General features: G+C 49.7%; 1 protein-coding gene across 11 annotated transcripts in view; it reads right to left on the bottom strand.

Moving 5' to 3' along the window:
* CRMP (Collapsin Response Mediator Protein) overlaps window positions 1-16,509 on the bottom strand; it is a 237,055-nt gene that overhangs the window by 68,103 nt on the left and 152,443 nt on the right. Inside the window, exon 1 of one of the 11 annotated variants that reach the window (XM_076185108.1) lies at window positions 15,154-15,409. The exons of the other annotated variants lie outside the window; for them this stretch is intronic. Coding sequence (XP_076041223.1) covers window positions 15,154-15,204 — 51 coding nt within the window. The 5' untranslated portion in view covers window positions 15,205-15,409. Of the gene's footprint in view, window positions 1-15,153; window positions 15,410-16,509 lie in introns of those variants that run through there. 11 annotated transcript variants of the gene reach the window in all.

Here is a 16,509-nt window from a genome sequence, read left to right as displayed (position 1 = left end):
GTTAGTAGGAATGGGGTTGGGGGAGGGGGCTACTATACTCATGGCTTCTTCCTCTTCCTCCTCCTCTTCCAATATGGAATAAACCCACTCTCCCAGGAGAAGCCGATCTATTTTACCATCCCATCATTCTTCCTTACCACCCCACCAACCCTCCTTCCATCCTCTAATAGTCTAATTGAATAAGCTTTCTTTCCGGCCTCCCTCCCTCCCTCCCTCCCGCCACATCGTTCACCTCACATTCACGTTTCGGGAACTCCCTCGGAGGTTGCTTGCCTCGATCTCATCAGGGATGAACTCACGAACGACTTCCAAGGCTACTTCGTTAATGACGAAGTTTGACTCATACTGTATGTTTACAAGATATTGTATATATTTACGTTCTCTGAATATATGCGTACACACGGACACACTACAAACACACACACACATACATACAACACATACATAACACATACGCACACAACACACACAAGACATACACACACAACACATACACACACACACACACACACATACACACAACACACACACAACACAAGTACACAACATACGTGCGCGCGCACACAGAGAGAGAAAAGAGAGAGAAACTCTTGTTGCGCTCTGGCTGCCGTTAGAGCCACCTGACTACTAATCCATTTCGCTTTACCAATCATTCCTGAAGAAGAGTCGTGATTGGACAGAAGCCCTCTGGTCTTGTGTCCTTAAACACGCGAGGACACTCGAAGGAAACTTGATCTGCCACAAAGTCACTCGAACTGAAATACCTCGGCTAACGTGTACGGATTCCTCTGTTGGTGATCACAGAAAATCGAAACCCCAGCACTCAAAAAATAAATAAATAAATAAATGAAAAAAAAATAATAATAATAATATAATAAAATAAATTAATAAAAAAGTAACATAGGTGCTTCTAACATTCTAGTGCATTTTCGAGAATTTTTTTTTTTGTTCCGAATAATAGAAACTTCCTAATTTCGGGGAACCCCGACCAAAGGAAAAGTTTCTGTAACTGAAACCTGGCGAAGATGAACGGCCTCTCCCGAGGGCGGCGTTAACGAGGAGATAACGAGAGAAAGACTGGGTTAGAGGAGTTGCAAAGGACCCAGCATGCTATACGCTGGACCACCTCACCTCCTCTGTCGTCTTCGTCTTTCGAGACTATAATAATAATAATAATAATAATAATAATAATAATAATGATAATTTTCATTTGGCATTGAATCAATATACATGAAGTGCAGATAATGAAAAGAACACAGAGTTCGAAATAACAATTACAAATGCCGAGGATAACACAAAAAAGCATGTAAGATTCTTTCCATTGTGGTCCTCAATAGACTGATTTTCTACCCTAAGTTACACACACAACATACGTAGGGGTTACACTGAAGTCGCCAATAGTGGGTAGAAACAACTTCGCCAACCGTGTAGTTAATGAATGGAATAAACTTCCTGCAGAGGCAGTGCAATGTAGTTCAGTTCGAAGCTTTAAGATTCGTTTAGATAAACACCTAAGATGCTGTAATGCCTGCCATTTATTTTATATTATTTGTTAATTTGTTTTGTTATTATTTGCTTGATTCTCATTTATTATTATCTGTGTCAATTTATTATTATTTACTATTTACCTGTTTGTTTATTATCTAAATATACCTATGCATTTTTTACTTATTTCATCTATTATTTATATTATATCTTATCTATTTAGCATTATTATAAATTTTTTTCGCATCCAACCTAGTTATGGGCCAAAAGGTCTCCTGTCGGTATACTCCGCCTTTGTAATCCTTTGTAACAGTTCGAATGAAAGCTACTGACCTCATAAAGTTCATCACGGTTCTCGACAACGGAAACATTAAGCGAGATAGAGATAAATAACGAACACACACACACACACACGACTCCACGGCGCAGTGATAGCTTTCGCAACCGCGGCTACAGCGGTCCGAGTTCGAATCCCACCCAAGGCTGAAATAATTTCAGTATCGATGCGCTGCGAGTCGTTACTCCAACTCTCGTGGGCGGGGAGTTGGGTGTGTGAGTGCGTGTAACGTCACAGCATTACCCATAGATCGGTCATATACGAGCTCTGAGCTCTCTTCCGGGAGGGTAATAGCTGTCGATCACGAGTCCAACACGTGATCCAAAAAGAACATGGTGAATCTCACAGACACACGCAAACAACTCGCACACGCGCGCGCGCAAAATAAATCTAGATAGAATAAAATACAGTAAAACAAACTAAAACTATTTTTGAAAATTTTTCAAATTACACTACACGTTCAAAACAACATTTACTTAATTGGATACGCGCATGTGTGTATACGGTGGAAAACAAAAATTCTCGCCCGAGAGGGCACAGACACACCGGGTGCCTGCATGGGGGCAGAGGGGGTAAGGGGGAGGGGGTTTTTTCATCCCCTTTCCCTCCTCCCCCCTCCTCCGAACAACGCGGGTTTCCAAACCCTCTTGTGCATGTGCCGTGTGCTTGCAAAAGAGGAGGAGGAAGAGGAAGACGAGGAGGTGGAGGAGACGAGGAGGAAGAAGAGGAGGTGGAGGAGGACGAAGAGGAGGAAGACGAGGTGGAGGAGGACGAAGAGGACGAAGACGAAGAGGAGGACAAAGAGGAGGAGGACAAAGAGGAGGAGGACAAAGAGGAGGACAAAGCGGAGAAGGAGGAGGAGGAGGACGAAGAGGAAGACGAAGAGGAAGACGAAGAGGAGGACAAAGAGGAGGAGGAGAAGGACGACGAATAGGGGTACCTCTGGCTGCAGAGCCGAACTTCCTCCTGTCCGCCACCGTCCCCTTCCAGAGACAGCGCCTCCTCCCCCCCCGGCACAGATCCTCTCCCCCTTTCCCCCAACCCTTGCGCTGCCAGCCGTTTGTCACGCCCTCTGCAAACAGGCGAAATGCCACGCAATGGCCCCCTTCCCCCTTCCGAGCTGTGACCTCGAAAATGGGCCATTGTTGTGTATGGAAGGGGAGGGGGGGGGCATCTCGCGCTCTCCACAGAGCCACCCCTCCCCCCCAACTTCCCCTCTCACCCTCGGGTCAGCTCGCCCTCGACGCGCACAAAAGGCAGGAGGCCTCCTCGAGGAGAGCATCCTCCGAGGGACATACAACACCACCACCACCACCACTTCGTATAGCTCACCTCCACAGGGATCACGCGAGAACATGTGTGTGCGTGTGTGTGTGTGCGTGTGTCTGTGTGTGTGTGTGTGTGTGTGTGTGTGTGTGTGTGTGTGTGTGTGTGTGTGTGTGTGTGTGTGTGTGTGTGTGTGTGTGTGTGTGTGTGTGTGTGTGTGTGTGTGTGTGTGTGTGTGTGTGTGTGTTCGTTCAGCTCCGTGAAGGCGCAGGTGGAAACGAAAGATACGGGTTTTATGTCATTATTGTTGAGAGAGAGAGAGAGAGAGAGAGAGAGAGAGAGAGAGAGAGAGAGATCCGATACATTATTGCCAACTCATGAATCCCTGTGTATGTGTACGTAAATGTGAGTATACGATAAATATACTGTATCTGTGTGTGTGTGTGTGTGTGTGTGTGTGTGTGTGTGTGTGTGTGTGTGTGTGTGTGTGTGTGTGTATAGGTGTGTGTGTGTGTGTGTGTACAGTTGACACCTCTACGAGTGTTCGTGGTACTCGTATACAACAGTCAAATAAATAAATGAATAAAAAAAATAATATAAAAATAAATAAATGACAATTTCGAAATTGGTTTGAGAAGTGTTCCATATTTGGCTTCCATTACCCCCGACCGGGGGGGAGGGGGGAGGGGGGCACCGGAGTTGTCGAACTCTAGTTTCTGACCTTTCCGGGACAAAGGTCGCGTACGACAAAGTCCCCCCACTGTCCTGGCCGGAGGTACCAGGGACACCCCACAGGGGAGCAAACAACCCACCCTTCCGTCTCCTCTTCCCCTGGGGGGAACGGGGGAGCGGGGAAGGGAGGAATGCTCTCTCAACCTTTGTTTCACCCCTGCCTAGGCTCCCCTTCCCTTCACCCCCTCTCTTCCTCCTCCTCCCCACTACCTACCTACGCCCCCACCTCCCGAACACACACACACACACACACACACACACACACACACACACACACACACACACACACACACACACACACACACACACACACACACACACACACACACACACACACACACACACACACACACACACACACACACACACACACTCTGTGTTTACGATAATCAGCGGTTCTAATACCTGGGCTCTCTCCCCTTATTGTCAACAAAGCCCAGCTGGCCCGGGGCCTGGCGTGGCCCAGTGGTTAGCAGGCCTGGGAGGGCCAGCTAGCGTGCCACAACGTGCCTCTGTGCCACTGCGTGCCAGGCTACACCGTGGTACCCAACACCATGGAACTCTATCCAGATTACGTTGTGATAACCACTCAATTGTGGGTTCGAGTCCCGCACTCCTCTGCAATTCCCCTGCAGTGACCGTTTGTTAACTGTCCCAATAGCGCATGTACATAGGGCAAAGATGAGGGCTTCGGCAGCAGCTCCTCAGCGCCTCCTGGCGTCTGATTCATGTTGATACTTATCACGTTCAGTCACGAGGGAGGAGTAGGGTGAAAGAGGGAGGAGGAGGAAGAAGGGGTAGAGGGAGGGAGAGGAGGGAAGAACGAGAAAGGAGGAAGGAGAATAAGGGACGATGGAGGAAGGAGAAAGTAGGAAGGAGGAAGGGAAAAGGAGGAAGGAGGAAGAGGGGAGGAAGGAGAAGGAAGGAGACGAGAGGAAGGAGACGAGAGGAAGGAGAAAGAAGAAGGGAGGAAGATGGAAGGAGAAAGGGGAAAGGAGGATGAGAAGGAAGGAAGAGGAGGGAAGATGAGGAGGGAGGGTGAGGAGGGAGGGTGAGGAGGAAGGGTAAGAAGGGAAGATAAGTAGGGAAGATGAGGAGGAAGGAAGAGGAGAGAGGAAGAGTAAGAAGGAAGAGTCAGGAGGAAGGGAAGTGAGGAAGAGAAGGAAGAAGAGAAGAGAGGAAGAGAAAGAAAAGGGAGAAAGATGATGGAGGTAGAGAAAGAGGAAGAAAAGAAGGAAGGAGGAGGAAGAGGAAGGAGGAAGAGGAGGAAGAAGAAAGTAGGCTTCTTGACAAAAGGGTGGGACCAACACGAAGAGAGGAAGAGGAACTGCTGACATCGTCGCCTCTTTCTCTCTCTCTCTCTCTCACTGAGGTTCACTCCATAAAACCTTTTCCTCCTCCTCCTCCTCCTCCTCTCTTCTTTCAACGCGACGCAACCGAGGGATTGAACTTCATCCTCCCCTCCACCTTCCTCCCCTTCATCCAATCCTCCATTCAGATCCTTCGGCAGAATCTATTTCTTCTCAGAGCCAAGAGGTTCATTTCACGGAATCTTTCGATTCTTCATCGAAGTCCTCCCGATTCTTCATCGAAGTCCTCCCGATCTCCCAAAGACTTCTTCACCGCTGCAAGACCTGTCCTGTCCTCAACAGCCCCTTGGATCTTCCTCCAATCCCCAATAGACTAGTTTCCTCTTCCTTAATTTCCCAAAAGTTTGCATCTCCTCATTTTTGTACAGCCTTCCCCCCCACCTCAACGTCTTTAATTTTCAGTCTTACATCCCTGTTAAAAAATCTTCTACAATTTCCAAAAAATGCCTTCATGTTCTTTCCTCAATTTTCCCCATACCCGACTTACCCTTCTACAAAAATGAATAAATAAATAAATAAATAATATAAACAAATAACTAAAGATAAATAGAAATAAAAAAATAAAAATAAAATAATAATAATTAAATAAATGAATAGACAAATAAAAATTCAGTCCTCAAGTTCCCGAACGACCTACACTTTTTCCGATAATTGTACCAAAACGTCCTTCACGTAAAACCCTTCCTTTCTCCCTCACTTAGCCCGGTCGGGTCGAGTACCAATCTAGCTTCCTCTGGCCAATTCGCTTCACCGCGACTTCCTTCACGCTCGTCTCCCAAGCTCCGGACCTTTTCGGCCTCGATGATCACCATCCTCTTTCCTCTCCTCTTCCCTTCCCTACGCTCCTCTCCCATATCCTCCCCTCCCCTCCTCTCCTTTCGCCTCCTCTCTCCTTCCCTCCCCTCCCCTCCCCAGTCCCTCGCATTTAAGTGCCTTTATTCCCGTACTATTCTTTAACCTCCCTCCCTCCCTCCCTCCTCCCTCCCGGAGGGGGTGAAGACAGCGTCTTTAGCATGACTTGCATTTCGGTTCTTCCGGCTGCCCCTCCCCCTCCCTCCCTCCCTCCCTCTCCCTCTCCCTCTCTCTCTCTGTCTTCGATTTTTTCCTCCACCCTCTTCGAGCCTTGATTCTTCTGCCCAGCTGAATTTCTTCATTTGGCTTCCGTACATTCGTATTCAAAAAGAAGAAAGTTAAATCATTCAATAAACTGATTACACACGTAAACAAAGACTATTTTCTTCATTCCAAATTATACTAGCCACAACAAAACACACACACACACACACACACAAACTGAGACAAAACATAATCACTGACCACAACTACTACGGTAATGGTGATTCCCATTACCCCCATTTCTCCAAGTAATTGCCTCCTCACCTCTCCCCCACCTCCTCCCACTACCCCACCTCCTCCCTCTCCCCCACCTCCTCCCCCTCACCTCCGTCCTCCCCCTCCCTCCCACAAGAAACAGATCTTGGTCCACCTTAACGAGCTAAATTGTGGAGAGAGACGACCCCCCCCCCTAACCACGCCCGCCCTTAGGGAGTAATAGCCTTGTGCTGGCCGATCTCTGACTTTGTCTTGTTGTCGCTTTAGTTTATTCTATTTGCCGCCAGGCGATTTTATTCACCTGAGAGGATATTCAACCTCTATAAATTTAATCTAACATTATTGTTATTATCACATTAGGATAATTTCAACATCATTACTATATCATTTTATTACTAATATCACTATTATTTTTATTATTATTTCGAAGGCAAGAGAATGACTGCTCTAACACCCTATGACCAACAAACGAAATGCAAGGTAAAGCAGCACAGTGGCGCGAGATTACCCACAAGGACAGAAGCGCTGGTAAACTACAGTCCATACAAACAACAACAATCCCCCTAGGACGTTCTATGGCGTCCAGGTGGCTCAATTCTCCTCGGTTCTTTGTGTTGTCAAGTCACGACCCGAAGCCGACGACGAGTAAGAGAACAAGGACCGAGATCGAGACCGAGATCGAAGCTGAGTTTAGAGTCTCGAGTCCCGAGGAAGGCCCGAGTTCGAGACAAGAGTCCGAGTCGGAGGCGCGCCAGTCGCACCTCGAGACCTCGGAGGTCCTTCGCCGAAGACTGCGTCACCAGTGCCATCGCCCTCAGCACTCCTTCAGCTGCAGGAGGGGGGGGGGTCCCCCCTGTGCAGCTGGAGGGCAGGACGACGCCAACGCACCAGGAGAGCTTTGGTCAACGTGACTCACAAAGAGTGATGTGGACACACAGGACGTGACGGAGAGAGAGCCCCCTGCTGCTGCTGATGGGGAACGGTACGTGTCACCTATTTGGGCGTTGTGGTTGATTGTGGTGGTGAAGGTGGGCGTGGTGGTGATGAGGGTGAGGGTGGGCGTGGTGGTGATGAAGGTGAGCGTGGTGGTGGTGAAGGTGGGCGAGGTGGTGGTGAAGGTGAGCGTGATGGTGGTGAAGGTGGGCGTGGTGTTGAACGTGGACGAGGTGACGAATGTGGGCGTGGCGCCAAAGGTGGGCGTGGCATTGAAGGTAAACTATATCATAGCATTACACAAGTGGCCTTGAGTGATACTAAGAATGAAAAAAAAGGACAAATAACTACACAAATCAATAAGGTGGTGGTGGTCCTCGCTCCTATCTAATCTGGATAACCACGTCCATGGCAACCAAACCCTGCAGAGTACTATCGTTGGTGGAGGACCCAAGCTCCTGACGAAGTTGACGGCGAAGAACGCGTTGGCTTTGGCGACTGTGAATTCCCGACAGCGGCGACGGAAGACACTGTCGCCAAGGCGGAGGATTCGCAATGGCATGGCGCCAGAAGCAACCCCCCCAACCCCCACACGACATATCGTGTGTGTGTGTGTGTGTGTGTGTGTGTGTGTGTGTGTGTGTGTGTGTGTGTGTGTGTGTGTGTGTGTGTGTGTGTGTGTGTGTGTGTGTGTGTGTGTCTCTGTGTGTGTGTGTGTGTGTCTGTGTGTGTGTCTGTGTGTCTGTGTGTGTGTCTGTGTGTGTGTGTGTGTGTGTGTGTGTGTGTGTGTGTGTGTGTGTGTGTGTGTGTGTGTCTGTGTGTGTGTGTGTGTGTGTGTGTGTGTGTGTATGTGTGTGTGTGTGTGTATGTGTGTGTGTGTGTGTGTGTATGTGTGTGTGTCTGTGTGTTCGTGTGTCTGTGTGTGTGTGTCTGTGTGTGTGTGTCTGTGTGCATGTGTGTATGTGTGTGTGTCTGTGTGTGTGTGTGTCTGTGTGTGTGTGTCTGTTTGAGTGTGTGTGTGTGTCTGTGTGCGTGTGTGTGTGTGTGTGTGTGTGCGTGTGTGCTTGTGTGCGTGTGTGCGTGTGTGTGTGTGTGTGTGTGTGTGTGTGTGTGTGTGTGTGTGTGTGTGTGTGTGTGTGTGTGTGTGTGTGTGTGTGTGTGTGTGTGTGTGTGTGTGTTTTGGGTCCCAGTACCATGTGCCGAACTCGTGACAGACAGAAATTATCCTCCCGTATGAGAGTTGAGACCTCATGTAGTCCAATATATTGATAATGCTGTAACTGTGTACACACACACACACACACACACACACACACACACACACACACACACACACACACACACACACACACACACACACACACACACACACACACACACACACACACACACACACACACACACACACACTCGACAACACAATCCTCAATCGTCTTCGTGATCACCGTCGTCTTCGTCGCCGCCCGTTTTCAGCGCGACGTGACGTCAGCACTTCCTGTGCATTCCAGTCACGACGAAAAGGAGGGGGGAGGGGAGGGGAAGGGGGGACAGGGGGGAAAGGGAGGACCCAGTCAGCCGGAAGGCCCCCTACGAGGAACTGCCTGACCCCCCCCCCCACCATCACCGAAATCTCCCCCAACTCCAACAACAAAAACTCTCCAACTTCCCCCACCCCCCCTTCCCCGGGCCCCCCCCAATCCTCTCTCTCGCCGTGACAAGAACATCTTACACTCCAGTCCGTTTCCAATGAAGAAAGAAGGAGGGGCAGGAGGAAGGTGGAGGAGGAAGGTGGAAGAGGAAGGAGGAATAGGAAGAGTAAGGAAGAAGAGGAGGAAGAGGAGAAGGAAGAGGAGGAATAGGAGGATTAATGAGGGAGGAGGAAAAGGAGAAGAAAGGAGGAAGAAATAAGGTGAAAGGAGGGGAGGGGGAGGGGGTAGGTGGAAGAAAGGAGGAAGAGGGGGAGATGGGAGGAGGAAGAGGGGGAGGAGGGGGGAGGAAGAGGAATGAAGGAGGAGGATGAAGGAGAAAAATGAGGAGAAAGGAGGGAGAAGGAGTAAAGAAGAGGGAGTTAGTAGAAAGGAGGAGAAAGAGGAGGAGGAGGAAGAAGGCGAAGGAAGAGGGAAGAAGGAAGAAAGAGAAGGAAGGAGGAAGGAGGAGGGAGGAGGAAGCTGGAGGAGGAAAAGGAAGAGGAGAATGAGGAGGGGGAAAAGGAGGAATGAGGAGGAATAAGGAGGAGGAATGAGCAGGATTAGGAAGGAAGGAAAAATAGTTACATGGAGGATAAAGGAACAGCAGGAGACCTATTGCCCTTTACATGGCTGTTTCAGTAATTTTTAAATTTTATTTAGAAATAAATAATTCTAGTCAGGGATTTGTAGCTAAGTAAATGTCGAGAGTTTTTTTTCGAAAACCTCTACAGTGGAACAACTGATGACGTTGGATGATAGACCATTTCATATATTAACAACGCGACAGAAGAAAGAGTATTTTGCCACGTTTGTTTGAAATAGTTTTCTTACAATTTTGCATCCATTACTCAGAGTTGTATTGGAGGTGTCAATTTATTTTTTTTCAACATAATTTTTTTTTCAATTCCTTTGATAATTTAAGATTTCAATTAGATCTCCTTTCAAGTTCAGTTTCGAGAGACTAAACAAATTTAGTTCATTAAGTACTCTTCGTACGGCTTGTTCCGCAACCTAGGGATAAACTTTGTTACTCTACGCTGCACTCTAACTTCTCTATATCCTTCTTGTAAAATGGAGACCAGCACTGTACGCAATATTCTAGGTTAGGTGTGACTAAGGCATTGCAAAGATTAAGAATAATTTCTTCGGTTCTAAATTCAAAAGTTCTGCCTATAAACCCAATTAAGTTGTTTGCAGTTCTAACGATCTCCGAGGCATTGTCTGGTTGGTTTGAGATTATTTGAGATCACAATACCACTTGCCAGTTACACACCACTCATCGTGTTGTTAGCCTGGTCATTACTTTTTAATTATTCAATATGAAGTACTTTATATTTATCTATATTGAAAAACATCTGGGAATTTTCCGCCCATTCGCATGAGTGTTCAAATCACTTTGCAAGCCTTGTTGTTGTGTTATGGATATCATCTTATTTGCAACTTTATCATCTGCAAATTTGGATCATTTACAGTTTATTTTTTCATCCTGGTCATTAATGTGTATCAAAACGAGTACAGGACCTAGCACCGAGGAAGGAAAAAGAGGAAGGAGGGAAGAGGAAGAAGGTGAAAGAAGGAAGAAGAGAAAGGAGATGGAGAAAAAAGGAAGAGAAAGGAGGAAACGAAAGGAGGAAGGAGGAAGAGAAAGGAGGAAGAGAAAGGAGGAAGAGGAAGGAGGAAGGAGGAAGAGAAAGGAGGGAGGCAGAAAAAGGATGGAAGGAAGAGAGGAAGGAGGAAGGAGGAGGAGAATGGAGGAAGAAGAAGGAAGGTGGACGAAGAGGAAGGTGGACAGATGTAGGTTGAGGACGAAGACGAAAGGAGAAGGAAGGAAGAAATGAAATGTAAGGAGGAGGAAGGAGGAATAGGAAGAGGGAGGAAGGAGGGGGTAGGAAGAATGGAGAGCAAGGAGCGGGCGAAGACCACGGCCTAAGATCGGGCGACGAAAGGAGGCGGGCAGGCGGGAACGGTAAACAAAGATCCCAATTAACGACACGGGCACCACTGATGAAACACGCCTCCTCTTGTCCTGCCTCTGCTTATTGTGTGTAAGTGGGAGAGGGGGGAAAGGTGACGGGAGGGATGGGGAGGGAGGGTGAGGGGGAGGGATGGGGAGGGAAAGGGGGAGGGATGGGGAGGGGGAGGGGGAGGGATGGGGAGGGAGGGAAGGGAGGGAGGGAGGAAGGGGGAGCGAAAAAGGGGAGAGAGGGGGAGGAAAGGAGAGGGAAGGAGAGGGAGAGGGAGGGAAGGAGAGGGAGAGAAGGAGAGGGAAGGAGAGGGAAGGAGAGGAAGAGGGAGGGAAGAGAGGGAGGGAGGGAGGGGAGGGAGGGAAGAGAGGGAGGGGGAGGGAGGGAGAGGGAGGGGGAGGGGAGGGAGGGAGGGGGAGGGAGGGAGAGGGAGGGGAGGGACCGGTCATCCCACACAGCGAGGCAACGTTATCCCTCCAGCTCTCCTTCCGAGGCTCTCGATCCTTCAGTGCAACTCGGGAGGAACCAGCTCCACCTCGACACAAGACGCAGCGGAGGATGACCTTATTACGCCTCTTCCCCAAGCCCCTTCACATCGGTCCTGACGACCCTAGTTTCAATCCGCCCTACGAGGTGGTTAGGCATGACAGCTTTTGTCAGAGTCATGAGATACAAGATCGTATCCCCACTCTGACGTCACGTGTTGACTCCAGCGGGTTCGAACCGCCTACTACCTTCGGCTAGTCACCTCCAGACGCTCGCGCCCTCGCCCGCTCACCACGGTAAGCGTTGCGGGAATTTCAAAGCCACGAAACCACAAGAGGACATCGACACGGCTTCCAAGAGCACCAAAACTAAGAGTTGTTTCAATCAAGAGGATGAAGAACAACCAGAAGCAGCAGAAGAAGCTGAAGAAGTAGAAGTAGAAGAAGAAGAAGAAGAAGAAGAAGCAGAAGAGGAAAGATGATGAAGGAGATGGAAGAGATTAGATGGGAGATATGAGAAGAGATGAGAGAGCATCAGCATCCCTTACATGGAACAAAGAGAGACCAGTCACCCACCTCAAGAGAAACTAAAGCAAAGTCACCCATTAATGACTAAGAGAGAGAGAGAGAGAGAGAGAGAGAGAGAGAGAGAGAGAGAGAGAGAGAGAGAGAGAGAGAGAGAGAGAGAGAGAGAGAGAGAGAGAGAGAGAGAGAGAGAGAGAGAGAGAGAGAGAGAGAGAGAGAGAGAGAGAGAGAGAGAGAGAGAGAGAGAGAGAGAGAGAGAGAGAGAGAGAGAGAGAGAGAGACCCACCGACCCAACCGTGGGAGAAACAAAATGTCCTCTACTTTCTCCGAGTTGGACCCAATGACAACCTTCTATGCATTATATTCAAGTTAACTGGGGAAGAAGAATGGGGGTCTCGACCGTACAAGGTCACATTCCCCTCCAAGACCACACCAACCTTCAATTAAACAAAATAAGTAAGATGTCACGACTATGAACTGGTTACAAGAATGCCTACCCCACCTCCACCTTTCCTTATTTACAATACGAGATCCTCATCTCTTCTTTCCCTTCAAAAATTCTCTTTCCCTAAACGTCTCTCTTTACCTCTTACCTTTAACCTAAAACTAAAATTCCTCACCACAAACGATGCACCATGTCAGCATCTCGATCCATCAACCACGACACTATTGCACCGTCGGCTACAATTCTACAGTTCTATGATCCTACATCACTGCAGTGAACACATCCATAGCGAAGTCAGTCTTCGAGTCCGGCTCCAGTAGAAGCTGGCATCAATACTGCACCAAGCTCCCCCCCCCCAAGCACCAACCCATCCCCCCAACAATAACGCAGCCTCCCACTTTCCCCCCTCCCTCCCTCTCCATCTCTCCCACTCTTCCTCCAACACGCCCATGTACCCAATGACATGACTCCAGGATCGCCGCCATCACCATCTCCACCACATCCTCCTCCTCCTCCTCCCTGCTCCCGTATGAAGGGTCATCCCCCCCCCAACCCCACCCCACGGCGACCCTAGTCACGCCCGCACGCCCGTATCCTCCCCACTCTCTTCCTCCTCCATACGCCCCCCAAAGAATCCCCCATCTCTCCCCCCTTTCACTGCATCTTCATCTCCTCCCCAACACTTTCTCCTACGCTCAACCTCTATTTCCACCATTCCTCCTCTTCCTCCTCCTCTTTTCTATCTCCTTCCCTACCTCTCCTCAATCATTCTTCCTCCTCCAAGGAGTATCTCTCCCCCTCTTCTTCCTCCTCCTCTTTCTCCCTCCCCACTGCCTCCATTCCTCTTTCTCCTCTTTCCCCTCCATTACTCCTCCTCTTTTTCTTTTTCCTCCATCTTTCTTACTCCTCTTTCCCCTCCTCCACCGAAGGTCCTCCTCTCTCCCCCTCTCTTTCATCCTCCATCCCTCTTCCACTCTACTCTTCTTTCCTCTCCCTCCTCTTCCTTCTGCTTCTCCTCTATCTCCTCTTTCCCCCCATTCCTTCAAACCCCCTTCATCCACTTCCCCTTTAGCAGCTGTCTATATTTCTCCTCTTTTAATTTATCCCCCCCCAGCCCGTAACAAGCTCCCAAAGGTTCTTGAAGCTTTTTTTCAGGGAAAGTGTACCTCTTACATTATACATGCATTACATATATATATATATATACAGTATATGTATATATATATATATATATATATATATATATATATATATATATATATATATCACTAATCTTACCCTGCTCTCCAGATCACTTCAAGGCATCCGTAGCAGCAACTTCCCCACAGCGACTCCCTACTCCACCTCCTCCGTCCACATCCCGACTCCCATCCGCCTCCCCCCCCCCCAACCACCACCCAACAGTTCTCTTCCGCCTTTGGCTTCGGCCATTAATCCTGAAACGACTAATTTCTCTCTCTCTCTCTCTCTCTCTCTCTCTCTCTCTCTCTCTCTCTCTCTCTCTCTCTGCGTCTGTGTGTGTGTGTGTGCGCGTCTCTCCCTCATATACACGTTTCGATTTCATTCTATTTAACATCACTAACTCCCCCTCTCAGAGGTACCTAGATCGGTGCCTCCTTACGCAGGACTTTACGAAACAGCAGGGATTTTAATCTAGCCCTCGGCAGGATTCGAACCACCTTCACTCTCGGCATCAAGACACCAGAAGCGACGCTCCTGACCCCTCTAGGCCAGCGAGCATCCCGAACTTATACAAACCCTAAATCATAACGACCTCTTAGCCTCCTATATCTTCGACGAGCAAGGCCAGGTGGGTAGCCCCCCCCCCTTCCCCCCGGCCCTTAGCCTCCGCGACAGCCTCTGTTGGGGCTGAGCACGGCTCCAGAGGCGACGAAGACAGAGAACCACTTTCAACAAGTGGCTAGGCTTCGGTCCTCCCCCGGACGAGAGGGAACCGGGCCGCGGAGGGAGTCCGGGCACTTCGTACTTACTCCTCCTCCCCGTCAACGTCTCCATCGCGACGCGGACCCCCGACGCCAATGCAGCCTCAGGACGCCACGACGCTATCCTTAAGTGTCATCTTCATACCCGTAATTGTGTCCCCTACTGTATAGAGTACCGGCACTCGCTTCCTTCGTCAATACTACTGGAAAATCGAAGATAATTTCCCATGTCTTTAGTAAACGAAACCATGGTTACACGCCTACATGCCTTCACGGTCGCCTCGCTGTCTACCTTTACCACACCAGGACACCATACCTAAAACCCTATAGGCTCACTCAACACCATGCGTAACTCCACGCAGCATAAGCAACCAGCCAACGCCATAAACGTCCCATATAACACGTACAAACCACCCTTCTTGTCAGCTCCGGTGATCAAGTAGATAGTTCAATGCCCCACGCAGACTCTCTCCTAATACTAACACACAACTAATACCCATAGTATCTGTGGGCACCCTTTGTCCGATGCCAAAGGACTCGGCCCAGGTCGAGGTGGCACTCCAGGAGCCTCGTGGCACTTCAGGAGCCGCGTGGCACTTCCTCGGGGTGATGACCCCGAGGACCTACCTGAAGACAAGGAGGACCTACCTGAAGGTGGATGGGGATCTTCTTCACGTGGGGGCCGTTCCCGTTCATCATGGCGTGGTTCTGTGCCCGGAGTCTCTCTGTATACACACCGAAGGATCAGGACCCGAGGGGCAAATGGGGGGAAAGGGGGCGAGTGTCACTGAGAAGGGGGCGGACGCGTCCTCCTGACTGAGAGCCTTCCTCGTATGAACTCGGAGCAGACCGTCCAGCAGGGTCAAACGTACACACACGCACACATCCACACACTGACAGCCGACTCCCGAACCGACGCACAAACGTACACACGTACATACACTCCAGACCAAGTTCCCACACTCCAAGCGGGGCCCCGGAACGAGCGTATCGCGCCGCCTCTTGCCACGCCCATCAGCGTGACGTCATGACCACACAAGCCAATCGGATCAGGGTGTGTGGATGACGTCATCGGGAGGGGGATTTAAAGGGTGACTCACGTGTCTGGTGTTGCATTGAGGGTGTAGGATGTCGCCGGGGTGTCACCCTGGGGCGGGTGAGAATGCGCAAACGCCCTTCGGAGGAGGAGGAGGCGCCCTCTCCTCCGCGGGGGAGCGAATGACATGACCTCCTTGACGGGGGAGGTTATCCGAGGTCACGGTATGGGGTTAGACACAGCCGTTGCTCAGGCACGGCGTGTCTGTCCGCATCGCCCAGGTCGATAAGGCACATTGTTTACACCTGGCTAGGGCGTGTACGTGTGTGTGAGTGTGTGCTTAACGGCAAAGGGAATAAGTAGTATGATTTGGCACGGTGCTCGAGTTCGATGTTGGTGGTGGTTGTGCTAGTTTTTATTGGCGGTGGTGGTGGTGCTGTTGGTGTTAGGTGACGGTGGTGGTTGTGTTGGTGGTGTTAGTGGTTGTGCTGTGAAGAAGAATGAAGTAGTGGACAGCCTACGGAGGGTCAGGAGGTACATTTTGTACATTTACAGGGAAAGGGGGCGGGACTGGGGGAGGGGCAGAGACAGAGGGGAGGAGCAAAGGGGTGGGGAGGGAGCAAGGGGGCGGGGATTGGAAGAGTGGAGGAGATGGGATTGGAGAAGGAATGGAGGAGTTGGAGTGGGAACAGGAACGAGGGAGTTGGAGTGGAGGGAAAGAATGGGGAGCGCAACTTTGGGACAGGAGGACGGGGGAAGGGAAATGGAAAGGAGGAAGGAGGGAAAACGAGGAGACGACGAATAACAAGGGCGAAATATACAAGGAAATGGAAGAAGACGAAAAAGGCGAAGGAAAGGGGAAAGAAGAGGGGGAGGGAAGGGAGCTACTAGAGAAGGTGGAAGAGGAACAAAAGGAGGAGGAGGAGAGGGACAAAAAGAAAAAAAACGACATAGATTGGCACCCAAGT

The sequence above is a fragment of the Oratosquilla oratoria genome, chromosome 1 (genome assembly GCF_046742065.1).
Source record: "Oratosquilla oratoria isolate Oo_2021 chromosome 1, ASM4674206v1, whole genome shotgun sequence".
In the NCBI taxonomy this organism is placed as follows: Eukaryota; Metazoa; Arthropoda; class Malacostraca; order Stomatopoda; family Squillidae; genus Oratosquilla; species Oratosquilla oratoria.
This window is presented reverse-complemented; position numbering and strand designations above follow the sequence as displayed.